General features: G+C 36.6%; 1 protein-coding gene and 2 pseudogenes across 1 annotated transcript; 2 read left to right on the forward strand and 1 right to left on the reverse strand.

Moving 5' to 3' along the window:
• Positions 1–666: 666 nt before the first annotated feature.
• Positions 667–3,819, forward strand: LOC145616761 (receptor-like kinase TMK4 pseudogene; annotated as a pseudogene).
• A 1,105-nt stretch (positions 3,820–4,924) lies between these two features.
• On the reverse strand, positions 4,925–7,002 carry LOC145617799 (uncharacterized; annotated as a pseudogene).
• A 5,624-nt stretch (positions 7,003–12,626) lies between these two features.
• LOC145616672 (putative glucan endo-1,3-beta-glucosidase A6) lies at positions 12,627–15,414 on the forward strand. The gene is made up of 3 exons (XM_081671435.1): positions 12,627–12,855; positions 13,562–14,866; positions 14,965–15,414. The coding sequence occupies exons 1-3, from the start codon at positions 12,807–12,809 to the stop codon at positions 15,003–15,005; spliced, it is 1,395 nt and encodes a 464-aa protein (XP_081527561.1). The 5' UTR covers positions 12,627–12,806; the 3' UTR covers positions 15,006–15,414.
• The last annotated feature ends 334 nt before the right edge of the window (positions 15,415–15,748 follow it).

The following is a 15,748-nucleotide window of genomic DNA, read 5'->3' on the forward strand; positions in this document are numbered from 1 at the left end:
GATTTATTGATTTGCATTTTGAGGGGTTTAGTTAAAATCTTAGGGAAAGGGGGAAAGGACATGCTACGTAAAGTATAACCAAATAGGAAATAATCAATGAATTGACAATTATTAATAGAAACTCGACTAAATTAGTTTAGTATAATCCAATATAAAAGTTTGTTGACAATGCGGTGTATTAATTCTATAATTTGATTAATCACATTTGTCACGATAAGAACATTGATCAAGATGTACGTGACTAGATCAATGGTTTTATTTCTCTCAATTAGAACTGTCATTATTGCATGGGGAAGATTTAATCTTTTTAAGCTCATTATATTTTTCACTGCCAGTTCCATAGTTTTTGGATCAAACAGATCAAGTCAAAAATAAACATAAATTAAATTTGTTACGTGAGTTATAAATTATAATCTAGTTGTAGTAATATAAAAAATCCCTCTAATCCTCTATATGCATGTAAAATTGCAAATAATTAAGCTACATTAAAACAACTACACATAGATATAACACATTATTACCTTTCTCCTAACAACCATAAACCATTCATTATTAGTTTATCACCCCTCAAATTAAGCTCCCATCACAAAACTTCCTTTCTCTCTCTCTCCTCTCTTTCTCTCTTCACCTCCTTCATTCATCATTCTCTCTCCTGGAGAGAAAGCCATGGAAGAAGATGACGACAAACTCCACACCACCACCACCATCTCCATGGCGGTTGTCGCTGTCGTCTTCTTCCTCTTTCTCTCCACCCTTTCCTTTGCCACTGCTGACGACGCAGCCATAATGAAGAAACTATCAACCTCCTTAGACCCAACCCCTCCTAACTGGTCAGGCGACAACCCATGTAAATGGCAAGGTGTAAGTTGTGATTCCTCCAATCGTGTCACCTCTATAAGCCTCGCATCTAAATCCATTTCCGGTACCATACCCTCAGAAATCAACCAACTCTCTAGCCTACAATCTCTTTCTCTCCAAAACAACCACCTTACAGGCACCATCCCGCCCCTCGCTAACATGACACAGCTTCAAGAGGTTTTCCTCGATGGCAACTCATTCTCAATCCTACCTCCTAACTTCCTTGTCGGCCTACCAAACCTCCAAACATTGAGCATCAATGACAACCCTCTACGTAGCTGGAGCATCCCTAAGGGCCTATCTGAGTCTTCCTCTTTGCAAGAGTTTCGTGCCTCTAATACAAACTTGGTTGGATCCATTCCTGACATTTTTGGGGCCTTGCCTAGCTTAAAAGACCTAAGACTCTCCTACAACAACCTCACCGGTTCCTTGCCTGACTCCTTCGCGGGGTCAGGCATTCAATATGTATGGATAAACAACCAAAAACAAGGACTCTCAGGAGTCCTTGACGTGTTAGGGAATATGCCTAGTTTAGCACAACTATGGGTTCAACAAAATGCCTTCTTTGGTCCAATACTCGACCTTTCGAATTGCACCTCATTGTTCGATCTTCAACTAAGGGATAACCAGTTAACCGGGGTGGTTCCACCTTCTTTGAGCAAACTACCTCATCTGGTGAATATTTCTATGCAAAACAACAGGCTTCAAGGTCCAATGCCGGCTTTTGCGAACAATGTTCAAGTCTCCCTAGGGTTTACTAATAGCTTTTGTAAGGATACACCGGGACCTTGTGACCCTCAAGTCACTGCATTGCTTGATATAGTAGGCTCCTTGGGTTACCCTAGCGATTTAGCCGATTCGTGGAAAGGAAATGATGCTTGCAAGAATTGGGCTCATATAACTTGTGACTCTAAAGGGAATGTTGTTGTGGTGAACTTTGCTAAGCAGAATTGGGGTGGATTGATTTCGCCGGCATTTGCTAATCTAACTTCACTAACTTCAATTATTTTGAATGGTAATGACCTTGTTGGAACAATACCAAGTGTTTTAACAAACCTTAAAATGTTGCAAAGGTTTGATGTTTCTAACAACAATTTAACAGGAAAGGTACCTAGTTTTTCTCAAACAGTGCAAGTTATAACTAATGGGAATCCTTTCTTAGGGACAAATATTGATACTACTAAATCACTAAAGTCACCTCCTGATATGACTAACTCTCCTTCTGGAACAAATGGTAGTCCTTCACATTCTTCAAAATCGCGTCTTTCTTCTTATGAGATCGCGGGGATTGTTGTTGCTATTATGGTTTTTGTACTAGCTGCAGGAGTTCTCTTGTACCCGCGTTTCAAGAGGTGGTTGTTTATGAAAGTATATGGGTCAAAAAAGTTTAATTTTAACAAGGGGAAGAATAGTAAGGTGCAAGATTTGAAGACGAGCCCAAATGGAAAATATTCTAAAGGAAGTCCAATTGATAAAAGTGGTATGCTAAGTAACGGCCAAATTTTGTTTGATCATGGTGATAACATCCCTATTGAAGTCCTTCGTGAGGTGACTGGTGATTTCAGTGATAGCAACATTCTAGGCCGAGGAGGGTTTGGGATAGTTTACAAGGGGGTTCTTCAAGATGGGACTGGAATCGCGGTTAAGAGGATGGAATCTAACCTCCAAGGCTCTAAAGGGAAGAGCGAGTTTGAGGCAGAAATTACGGTTCTAACTAAGGTGAGACATAGGCATTTGGTGGCACTCTTGGGATATTGTGTCAATGGGAATGAGAGGATTGTGGTTTATGAGTATATGCCTCAAGGAACATTAGGACAACATCTTTTCGAGTATGATCAAGCAGGACGATCCCCACTCACGTGGAAGCAAAGACTTGTGATCGCTTTGGATGTTGCTAGAGGTGTTGAATACCTTCATAGCTTGGCTCAACAAAGCTTTATTCATAGGGACTTAAAACCATCAAATGTACTCCTTGGGGATAACATGAGAGCCAAGGTTTCGGACTTTGGACTGGTGAAATCTGCATCCGATCAAGGAAAATACTCTTTGGAAACGCGTTTAGCAGGAACCTTTGGCTATCTTGCACCTGAATATGCAGGTAAGTAAGCTCATAAACCATATCCCCTCCTTCCCATTTGATTTGTTAGTTTGAGATAATCTATTTTCGGCTTAGAAAAATAAAAATGAAAAATTATGAAGTTTAACTATGGATCTTTCTTCCATTTGGCCTTCAATTTTAATTTCCAATATGTTTTTCTTATCTGTCATGGATTCCTCTGTATGTTGCCATATAGCTCCCAATTTTTGTTATTATATCAATAGTTATGCATGATTCTCATAATAACATAACTAGTTTGGCTTTTTTGTAATATCATTTTATAAAACTTAGTTTTTCAACAATATGTTCCCTTTATTTGTTTAATTATAATTATTCAACATTTCAATGCAGCAACCGGAAGAGTGACAACCAAAGTCGATGTGTTTGCATTCGGAGTAGTCTTGATGGAGCTAATAACCGGTAGAAAAGCCTTAGATGAAAGCCTACCAGAAGAACAAGCACAGTTAGCAACCTGGTTCAGAAGAGTTCTCATTACCAAAGAAGGCATCAGAAAAGCCATAGACCCTAACCTCGAAACAGATGATGAAGAAATTTTCGAAAGCATTTGCAAGGTGGCTGAGCTATCAGGGCACTGCACAACTAGGGAGCCACAACAACGGCCTGACATGAGTCACGCAGTTAATGTTCTATCGCCTCTAGTGGAGCAGTGGAGGCCTGCAGAGTCAGAAGGTGACAATGATTATGTTGGGATTAATATCGATATGAGTCTTCCTCAAGCTCTTCAGAGATGGCAAGCTGGTGAGACAACGACAATGAGTGGTTATAGTAGTGTAAACTATCATTCTAGTGCTCCTACTACACCACTAATGGGGGAAAGCTTTACCTACTTTGAAGGTCGATGATGAAAAAATCTACTGACTTAAGTGATATTGTGATGTATATATTAGTGGTTAGCCCTTGGAAACGGGAGAGGTTGGTGAGGAGTGATGTCCTCATCTCACTGATGAGCCACAATTGTCGAATTTCAGCTGCTCAAGGGCATTTTTTATGCTTCATGCTTCAGATAATGTACGTAGAGGTGTTATGAAAACATTGTAAGATAATGAGTAATGTGTTTCAAAGAAAAACATTTGAGATTGGTTGTTTGCCCGTCTTTAAGATGGGGCTGAGTATCACTATACGAGGTTATTGCTTAGGAAATCATGTGGTGAGAAAGTTCTCTTTTATTCATGGTTTACAAGGGGTCTTCCTGTAAAAGTATTCAATTAAATTTAGTACTTCATCACAGAAGAAAAGAAAAAGGCGATTGTTTTCTTAGGGCATGCTTGTTACTTCGTATGATTTGGAGTCTTCTTTGATTCCAATAGGCAATTTATGTATGTAAGCATTTGGGATTTCAGTAATAGATACGTCACTACTATTAATTCTCTAGAATTTAAGAACCAGCAATTGCTATAGCAAACTGAAACGCCAAAATAAACTAAATCTGGCTGAAACAGAAACTTAAGTTCTACTCGTATGAAGTATGGAAGGATTTTAAAATCGTGCAGATCTAGCACAAAGAAGGGGACATACCTCTCGGTGGCATTTGCCTTTTGTCAGCAGTGTTGCTGGGGATGAGAGTATCATCGCAACTGCCTTCTACACTGGTTAGCAAGGAAAATGAGACAACTTTGGATTTCAATTATCTTGCAGTTCCTGACTCCCTGTTTATGATACCCTTCAGAATGAAGTTAGAGTTGCTTACTTAGAACAGTAACACTTCAAATGACCAAATAGAGCACCGAGTAGTATTTACTCATTTCTGCATGAATTATGAAGTCTTGTTCAACTTTCCATGCTCCTGGTTATAACTACTAGCCTACTACTAATATTTAGATTATCTGCCGCATCACAAATGGAGTACTTGACAATTGTTAAATACATAGTGAAACATTAAAATCATAAAACATAAAAGGTACAAATAAAATCACTTGGATATCAATAGATGCTTCAGTAACACCAAAATAGAACAATGATAATATTTTCAATTTTTATTAAGAAAATCACTTTTGGTGATGATGATTACATGAAAATAATCCAGATAATACAAATTAAGGTTCATAACAGTAAAGAAAACTTACAGAAGATGCTATTTACAACATACAAAAACTTTAAAGCTAGAAGTAATTATCTATTCCATACATCGAGAGCTTACAAGAAGCTGTGATTGAGGGGCTTGCTCTAGCTTAGTGCCATGTCTGTTTAGCAATTATACGAATCGAATCCCATGGACAATGCACTGATTAGTAGGTCACTTATATAGCTTAAGCTAATCCAAGATCTGATACTCCCTACATAACAATGATATAATTCCATATATGAATGTCACTGAACCAAAGGAGACTTCCATTTGCATTGTCAAAGCTTGCAGGAAATTTCTGTGATCTGTGGTTTCTCACTTTCTGCAACGAAATGGGTTGAAGAATGCTCCGAAAGCTTCCTGTATCAGTCCAATTTCTCAGCTTAAAGAAGGCGGGAAGCCAGAAACAGATTGCTCACACGATTGTATATAAGACTCAACACTCCAAACCATCATAGCACCTTCAACTCAACTTCAAACTTTGCATATGACACTCATATGATCCGAAATTATGTGGCAATTTCCATCAATACCATGCTTATTCTTAATCAATGAGCACAATTCTGATTTTCGAACACAAGAACTAAGCACAAACACCATCCCTTACTACCTATCCACAAAATGTAGCGAATCCACCAACTCATTATAAGTCCTCTCCCCCATTGCAACATCCGTCTTCCTAAATTCCTCGAGAAGCTCTAAAGCCTCAATACCCTTCCCATCCCTACACATTTCCTCCAACAATGTCCTATACGTCAACAAATCCGGCTTCAAACCATTCCCCAACATATCACGCAAAACCTCAACCGCGTCCTCAAACTTCTTCTCTAATGCCAAACTACACACCAACACCATATACGCCCCGCTCGAGGGCACCAACCCTTTCTCCCTCATCTCCTTAAAAAACCCAAACCCCTGCCACACCCTCCCCTTCTCACAACACCCCTTAAACAAATAACCATAACTAAACGCATTGGGCTCACACCCATACAACCCCATCTCCCTAAACACTCATACCGCCTCGTCAACCTGCAAACACTTAGCATACGCCTTGATAATCATATTCAACACATAAGTATCCGGCACCACACCAAGCGCCTTCATCTGCTTACTCAAAGACCTCACAGCATTCAAATAAACATAACTAACATTCAACTTATTAAACTTCTTAAGCAAAACATTAAACAACATAGCATAAGTCTCCAAATTAGGCTTACAATCAACACAATCCTCCTTCATCATCTTCTTATAAACATCAAAAGCACGATTAAACAAGCAACGATGAGAACAACAGAAACGAATCAAATAATTGTAAAGGGGTAAAGTAACAGGGCAAGCACCGGCGAGAATTTCCTCGAGGAGGGCTTCGGCGTGGCGGTGGCGGCGGCCGGAGACGGCGAGGTGGATCATGGTGAGGTAGGTGGAGGAGTCGTGGGTGTAGCCGCGTTGGTGGGAGGTCCAGCGGAAGATGTCGAAGGCTAAATCGGGGTCGGATTGGGAGTTTAAGGCGTGGTTGACGTCGGAAGGGGTGAACCCGGGTTTGAGGTGGTTAACCCATGTTTGGAATTGTTTTTCTGAGGGGGTTTGGGATTTGGGGAAGTGGGGTGGTGGGGTTGTAGAGAGATGGTGGTGGTGTAAGGGAGGAGAGAGAAAATGGCGGAGGTTGGTGGTGATGGTGCGGCGGAGGATGGTGGTTGTCATGGTGGTGAGACCGTGAAAGGGGTGTAGGAAATGAGGTATGAGTGTGATATGGAGGAGAGAGAGAGAGAGGGAGGTAGGAATGGGCCAAGTAGTGTGATATGGAGTTTGGGCTTGGATACTTTTGGACGAGTCATGTTGGTTCATTATTCTAACTTACGGTTACGTGGTGACAGTTTCCCGATATTTTTCGTATCATAAGTTTTACATAAGGGTGGCAAACTGGCAATCTAGTTCGAATCCGACCTTGCCCTTCCAATCCGACTTTGGTTTAAAAAGATACGACTTTGAGTCAGAGGAGGGTCGGAGTGGAACTTATCTACTTCGACTCAACTTTTATCGTACATTTGTACTTTATATTTTTTATTATTCTATAATGAATTTATAGGTTCGACATTGGTTATAATGTTATATATTTGGTTGCTATTGATAATTGAGTCAAAAAAAATTAAAAGTGGTCGGAGTCGAATGCTAGGATTTTTAGTCGGATCAGAGCCGCATGTTAAAATTGGTGACAATTTAATAAACCAACAACTCATAGGGTCGGATTTTGATAAACCAACAACTCATAGGGTCGGATTTGGATTTTCCATACTCTTACGGAGTATATTACTACTAAGTAACTTTTCTACTAATGTGAGTTTGTACTGATGCATGTGTGTTTAGTGCATATTACATTACATGTTATTCTCTATCGTAGTTGTTATAATCATGCATTAGCACGGATACATTTTAATTACTACTAAAGTAAGGTTAAAGGAATACAAGTATTAAGGTTCGTAATGGTAATGTAATTCCACATTGAAAGAATTCAAGAGCTACCACCACTATATAATACTTAGGGGCTACTCCCTTCATTGACATATGGTTTTGAGGTGGAACTTCCTTGGTCTTGTAAAGTGGTGGACTTGCACTATTCCGTGACGGGTGCTGCCCAGAACCGTATTTAATAAGGTTACATTTCCAAAAACAAAAACAAAAAAAAAAAATTCACCTCAACATTATTTTTGGTATTTTTTTTCTCTTTATCTTTCCCCCCAATGTAGAAAACTTACACTATTTTATCTCTGCTTAATATTTTCTTTGAAATTGTGAGGAAATAGTCAAGATCTCTAAGAGAAAATAGTCACTCATCTCTCATTATGCTTCGGTGCAACCTACCAAGTGCTACTCAGTAGTTCAACTGCCGGGTTTTTTAGCCGTTGAGACCCGGCACTCATTAGTCCAATACAACATAATTAAGCCATTAAATATTAGATAAGCAAAAAAAAGAATATTAGTAGATGTTTCCACCCGTTGTAGATTTTTGGCTTAGATTACATTAATCTCTTATTTTATGTCAAAATAAGATTTAGGAAAAAGATGTAAAGTGTAAACATCTAACTTTTAAGCCTTTTTCCTTTCAACTTTAATTTATTTTTCTTCTGTAAACATCAAGTTCTAGCCTTTTAGGCTTTCTCCTTTACATTTGCAAAGTAACGTTCTTTTCTTTTAATTTAATTTGGACCCACCAATAGTATACCCTCTTTGTTTTACTCCTATCCTATGATTTTAGCAGGAAATTTCTCTTGATATAGCATCAAAGAAGCAACGTCATCTAAATATAGTAGAGGCCAGTAGTGGTGGGCATGGGCCGTGCCGGGCCTGCCGTGGGCCGTGCCTAGGCGGGCCATGAACAGTGTCGTGCCGGGCCGTGCCGGCCCACGGTGGAGGCGGGCCGTGCCGTGCCGTGCCGGCCTTCAAGGTTTCCCTGTCCACGGCACGGCACGGCCCACCGTGCCGGTCGTGCCGTGCCGGGCCGCCCGTCGTGCCGGCCCACGGTGGAGGCGGGCTGTGCCGGCCACCGTGCCGGCCCACGGGCCACGGCTTACCCTTTTTTCTTTTTTTTTTTTAAAAAAAAAAATTAAAAAAAACTTTAAAAAAACTTGAATTTTTTTTATGAAAGAAAAAATTGAATTGAATAATTATACAATTTAATATTTGAATTTAATAATTATTAAATTTTTTATGGAGTTAAGTTATATTAAATATTGTTTAAATTATATTAATATTTATTGTTCATTCATAATTTACTATATATCATATTATTCATATAACTATATAAGTATTAGACAAAAATTAAATAACAATATAACATATTCCATAAAATTAAAAGTTGAAAAAATTCATTCATAAAAATTTATTAAGTAAAAGATAATATGAAGTACAAGGGTACAACTAACAATAATTGATGAATAACTTATTTTGTTATTTTATTATACGGCTAATGTTAATAGAGTACATAGCCAACATAGGAAATACTAACATTTTCACTAATTAATAGAGTACATAGGAAATACTAGAATTTTCGCTAATTAATATTAATTCTCGAGTTGTTGGTAATCTTCAATCAAGGTCTTCATTATCTTCTTCGTCTTCATCTTCGGCTTTTTTAGAGGAGGATTGGTTCGGGTTTGATGCCATGATTAATTAAGATTATTAACTAATAAATAATAATTAACAACAATATTAACAATTATAACAAATTAACAATTATAAGTTTATAACACTAACAAAGTAACAAATTATAACAAATTATAACAATTAACAAGTATAAGTAAGTTTTTTTTCTTAATTATTACTTAATTAGTAAGTTAATAAATTTTCAAAAATAATTATAATAATAGTAGATTATCTAAATCAATGAGATCCCAGGTAGGTTATGGTTAGGATCGACGTTGTCCAGAGCCCAAATCCCGCCTTAGACAGATTTCAACAATCCAAATAACCCACAATTAAAATAGAAAGTAGTTTTTATGTAATTAAGTAGTTCCAAGTATACAACAATAATAATAATAATAATAATAATAATAATAATAATAATAATAATAATAATAATAATAATAATAATAATAATAACAATAATAATAACAATAACAATAACAATAACAAATTAAAATAAAGTTGAGTTAGATCTTACAATGACGCTTCAATGCTTTCCCAAATTTATAATTTCTCGAATTTATAATTTCCCGAAATTATAATTTCCCGAATGTAAATATAACAATTTTTTTTTTTTTTTTTGGTAGTAGACTAATAATATTAAAAATGTAAAATTTATAATAGAATAAGAGATTAAGAAATATTAAGAGATTATAATTTATAAATTATAATATATGAGAATAAGAGAGTAAGAGAGTAAGAGAATGAGATGAGAAGATGAGTATTGAGTTGTGGAAAGAATTGGAAGTTGAGGGTGGTATTTATAGGTGAAAATAGAGCCGTTTATAGCCGTTTATAGCCGTTTATGGCCGTTGGAGGGAAAAAACAAGAGCAGCGCCAGTTTATAGCCGTTAGCCCGCGGGCCGTGCCTGCGGGCCGTGCCTGCGGGCCGTGCCTGCGGGCCGTGCCTGCGGGCCGTGCCTGCGGGCCGTGCCACGGGCTATTGGCCGGGCTCGTGCCGTGCCGGGCCACTTTTGGGTTTTTTTTCACCGCAGCCCGCACGAGGCACGAGGGGCGTGCCATCGTGCCGGGCCGGGCCTGCCGTCGGGCCGTGCCGTGCCGGGCCATCCTCGTGCCGTGCCCGGGCCGCCCGCGTGCTGACCCGGCCCATGCCCAGCTCTAGTAGAGGGTGTAATGTTTAAGGTGTGTTTTCCACCAATGATGTCGTTTTCTAAACCAAGTCGTCGAGGAGGCTAAGTCGTTGTACTATTCATTAATGACTTGACTCTCTTCCCCAATACACAAGTCTCCCTTCCCTAGTGTTTAGGATATCGATATCCTCAACCGCCCAAACCGGCTCTTTTAATAGTACAAGTGTTCCGTTTATAAACTTATAGAGTAATAAATTAATTGATACTAGATTAGGCTCGTGCGATGCACGATTTTAACAATAATTTTTTAGTTTTTTGTGTGTAATATATGTGTACGTAGTATAGATAATCTAAGCAAATCTAATAAATAGATAAATTAACAAAAGTGGAAACCCCAATTCATATAATCTATATAAAATATACAGAATAGGAGAAAAGATAATGTGTATAAGAAAATGAATTAGTCTGACCTTTCTTTAGTATCTCCAATGGAAAATGTGTAATTAGTCAAATAAAATATAAAAAATGTTAGGAAAATGTATAATTAATTTACCATTTTCAAACTTTTATTTATGTTGAAAAAAATATATAATGATGTCATTATTAGTTTTGGCGGGAAAATTTTTTATGAGAGGTTGACATGTGGATAGTAATAATATCAGCGGTAATTATTTTAGTTATATTTATAGATTAGTGCTATTTTTTATACGAGTATTTCATACGGAGTAATGGTTGTACTCCGTATTTGTTTTAGGTAAAGTGGATATGAGCATGACTTTGGTGGTTAATGGACGGATATGTATAACTAGAGTCATGTCTATAAAGTACTAGTTCTTTGCCCGAGCAACGCTCGGATATTCACAGGAATAAAATTATATTTATATATTATTATAAGTTTGTATTCATTTATAGATTGTGTATAAATTTAATATTTTATTTATTTAAATTTGTTGTTATTGTTCTATTATATAGGCTATGTATTAATTTTTTTTGAAAAAGGTTGTTTATGTTTTATTTTTTTTCATCAATTATCTTTTTATTTTATAAGAAAAATAATTTGAAAAAAATTAAAAAGTTTTTGGAGGGAAATTTTTTAATGTAAACGTGACACGTGTAATTCTAGAATATTCCTTGTAATTACTTTAGTATATAGTATTGATTGATATGGACAAGTAATTAGGTGGTGGATTCAAAATCCTTAATGCCTCATATATGTCATTCACCCTACAATCCTATATGTCTACATGATCTAATTTTATTTGCATCCTCTAATTAGGTGGTAGATTTACGGTTCCCCAAAAAAAAAGGGTGGTAGATTTACGGAGTATGTCCTATTAGATGGTATGAATGTTGGATATGAGTATGGCAATATATGCACCTATATATCTCGCTTGTTTTTCATCTTGGATTTAGTGATTTATACTCCTCTTGAAGATATTACTGCAGTAAAGTACGCAGTATAATGTAAAGGAAAGAGGATGTTATGGCTATATTTTATCGCGATTGTTTACAAATATATGTTTTTTTTTTTATAACTATGTAACAATATTCGAGTTGTATTAATTGCCTTGTTTTTCTCCTATACTGTTGAATCAAATGTATCACAAAGTTTCATAATTCAGATTGAGTTGTAGCTGGATAATAATTTTTGATATCTTGAGGTGTCATTTCTACTATTTCTTGGCAATTAACCCATCTTTTGGATTAGACTAATTCAAGAATATATTGTTCTACAAGATATAAAGTGAAAAATGTCATGACTCATGAGTAAAGATAGAATATGATGTTTTGTGTTTTGCTCACTTTGTTGCAAAGATGACATGTAATTCACAACAATCACAACAACATTCAAGTTGTATCGTTGACATTTTCTCCGAGCTTACTATTTTAGCTAAGGATAATTTTATCGAAACCTTTTTTACACACCTAAATTATCTTTATCCTTCCATTGCTACAACTTATTTCATTTAACTTCACTAATCTTAGAAACTAATGCGTCAACACATCAAAAACATTATCATACGTCAACACGATTCCCCCTATTAATGACACACACCAATTATCACGAAATTTCTCACAAAACCACGAACCAAATATCGCAATTAATAAGAAATAGATGATACAAAACGGGAAATTAATAAAGCCATAATACTTTGTAGTATCGACGACATCAATTTAAGCGGTCCAACTAGGATTCTCCAAGAAGCTTCAAATAAATATAGTGGCTACACGAGATTATATTTCATAGTACTAGCCCTACAAGCAATTAAACAATCAACATAATTATCAAACCCTTATTGCTATTATTGCTATTCCCCTAAATAATAATAATAAGGTTTATTTTAAGGCTGCTTCCCTTTTCTTTATATTTAGGCCCCATTTTCTTCAGCTCTTGTCTACTCATTCACTTTCCACTTTCTCTCTCCTCTTTTTCTCCCATTTTTATAGTACACAAGCTATCTCATTATCAACTGTAGAAGAGCTTCAACCACTAACAATGAAGCTCTTTAATCTCTGCTTCTTTTCTTTGCTTCTTTCTATTTCAAGTAAGTTTGCTTTTCATTTTTTTAAGAATGTTTCTGTTTTAGCATTAAATTGGTTGGAATTTATGTGTTTTGTTGAAGCATTTGTTTCTATATTTTTTTATGATAGTAATTTATATAATGGTAAATGTGTGCAGATTATGTAAGTGAGATTTTTGTTTGTCATTTTGTTCTGAATGTTGCTGGCATTATGTTTGATCTGAAATTACATTTCTTTTTTTTTTTGGATTTTTCTGTAGTATTTTATTCAATTTTTAAGATCTAAAAGTTATGGGGTTTTGTTATAATGTGTTTACATGTACATATTTTGGTAGAAAATGAACCAACTGGGTGATTTTCCTTATGACTTTCATGCTCATTTTGTTTGTTTTTTAAGTTTTGAACTTTTCTGGGTTTTATTCTACCTGTATTGTGATGGTTTCTTAGCTCAATCTATTATGATTTTGTGTTTGGTTGCATTAACTAGTTTAATTCCCGTGCAATGCGCGATTTATATATAAAAAATTAAAGAATATGTATGCAATGTTTGGTTTGAATCTTGTGTTGTATAAAAAAAATTCAGGATTTATAGATTTCCAATGATGAGAAAGTCAGAAAGTGTGACAGCATTTATGGATAGAAGATGATTAAATTTGCAACTATTTAGTGATATGATAATTGGATATTTCATTCAATCTATCAATTAAAACCAATTTGAATTAAATTTCAGGTGCTGCAACATTTTCTCCTAAGGTTGGTGTGAATTATGGTACATTAGGCAATAACTTACCAAAACCAACCAAATCAGTTGAACTTATCAAAAGCCTTAAAGCTGGGAGGGTCAAACTTTATAGCCCAGACCCAGAAATTCTTACTGCCCTTGGTGGTACAAACCTTCAAGTCTCAATCATGGTTCCGAATGAGATCATTTCGAATATTTCGACCAACCAAAAAATGGCTAATGATTGGATTAAGACCAATTTGGTTGCTTATCCTCATACTTTGATTAGGTATGTCCTTGTTGGGAATGAAATTCTTAGTTTCATGGGTGAGGCTGATAAAAAGACTTGGCATGATCTAGTCCCGGCTATGCGGAAGATCCAGTATGCCCTCAAGGTGAATGGCATCCGCAAAGTCAAAGTTGGGACAACCTTGGCAATGGATGTCCTTGAATCGTCGTTCCCACCCTCAAATGGTACCTTTAGGTCTGATATTGCTGATACTGTGATGAAGCCAATGTTGCAGTTTCTCAGCAATACGAAGTCATTTCTCTTTATAGACTGCTACCCGTATTTTGCTTGGTCACAGAGCTATAAAACTATCAGCCTAGATTATGCATTGTTTAATGGTGGTGTAACCTACAAAGACCCTGGCAGTGGGTTGACATATACCAATTTGCTTGATCAAATGCTTGATTCTGTTCATTTTGCGATGAAGAAGCTTGGGCATCCGGATATTAGAATCTGGATTGCTGAAACAGGTTGGCCGAATGGTGGTGATATTGACCAAATTGGAGCTAATGTCTACAATGCCGCTACCTACAATAGAAATTTGGTTCAAAAGTTGAATGCTAAACCCTTGGTTGGAACTCCTGCTATGCCTGGTGCTGTTTTGCCTACCTTCGTGTTTGCTTTGTTTAACGAGAACCAAAAGGGTGGTCCAGGTACTGAGCGACATTGGGGACAATTTTACCCAAATGGGTCAACTGTTTATCCAATTGATTTTACAGGGAAGACCCCTGTTTCATCTTATTTGCCTTTGCCAAAACCGGATAACAATGAGCCATATAAGGGGAAGATATGGTGTGTAGTGGCCAGCGATGCTAACATTACTCAACTAGCAGATGCAGTAACATATGCCTGTGGTCAAGGAAAAGGAACTTGTGCTGCTATCCAGCCCAAGGGAAACTGTTACAACCCGAATTCATTAGTTTCTCATGCTAGCTATGCATTCAGCTCATATTTCTCACAAATGAAGAGTCAAGGTGGTACTTGTTATTTCAATGGGCTTGCTGTGCAGACTGCCAAGGATCCCAGTAAGTACTTTGCTTAATCTTTCGAGTACTAATCTTTCACAGTTTTTCGTTGTTTTGTTAGTCTAACATGCTGCTTAAACTTATGATTGTCCTTTCAGGTTCAGGTAAATGCAAGTATCCGAGTGTTACCCTTTCTTGAGGGTGGTGGTGACTACAGGTGAGTCAAGTCGGAAGCAGAACAAGAATTCAGTGCCTATACTAACGGCGAATAATCTTACAGGAGTCTTGATTAACTTAATTCTTGGGGCAGTGATTTGGGTGCCGATATGCTTTTGATGATGATTGAACATTCGGAAAATCTACAAACCTGGCCTACTCTTGGATAATTTTAGTGCACATCAAAATCACTTCCCATGTTTTGGTACCATTCTTTTCTAAGATGCCTTTTCGGCTTTTTGTATCAAGTTGTGGTGCTTGTATCTATCACAGGCACATCTTCTTGAGGAGTGGCTGTAATATTTCAATTATTAGCAATTGACTAATTATTTTGTTGATCTTAGGCATGTTTTAGTATAATAATTTTGGCACTAGTACTTTTCTTTTTGTCACTATCATTCTTCATATTCTATATTAGCAATGTGATCATTTTGTTGAATTTTCTTAGTTTTGGTTGTTGAGCAATCAATTGTTTTCTTTTGGTTGCTTGCTGAATTATTTTGATGTCATTAGGATATACAAGTATATTTTTAGTAGAATGTAATGGAGGTAATATAAAATATGAACGAAGTAGTTGCATTGAGAAAATAGCATCCGACAATAGCAAGCAGCAACGTTTGCATATTTTTGTTTTGTAGTCTTTGATTACATTAGCCAAGAAAAATCCAGACTAAATTAAACCTACTTGATTTTGTTTATTTCCACCGTTATTATTTAATTGCAATG

Source organism: Chenopodium album, chromosome 26 (assembly GCF_948465745.1).
Source record: "Chenopodium album chromosome 26, dcCheAlbu1.1, whole genome shotgun sequence".
In the NCBI taxonomy this organism is placed as follows: Eukaryota; Viridiplantae; Streptophyta; class Magnoliopsida; order Caryophyllales; family Amaranthaceae; genus Chenopodium; species Chenopodium album.

Bases quoted from the DNA above. Each gene is read 5' to 3' on its own strand.
- LOC145616672 (XM_081671435.1), top strand. From the start codon at position 12,807: ATGAAGCTCTTTAATCTCTGCTTCTTTTCTTTGCTTCTTTCTATTTCA. The intron at 12,856-13,561 runs GTAAGTTTGCTT...ATTAAATTTCAG, and splicing joins TTTGCTTCTTTCTATTTCAA to GTGCTGCAACATTTTCTCCT. The intron at 14,867-14,964 runs GTAAGTACTTTG...TTGTCCTTTCAG, and splicing joins GCAGACTGCCAAGGATCCCA to GTTCAGGTAAATGCAAGTAT.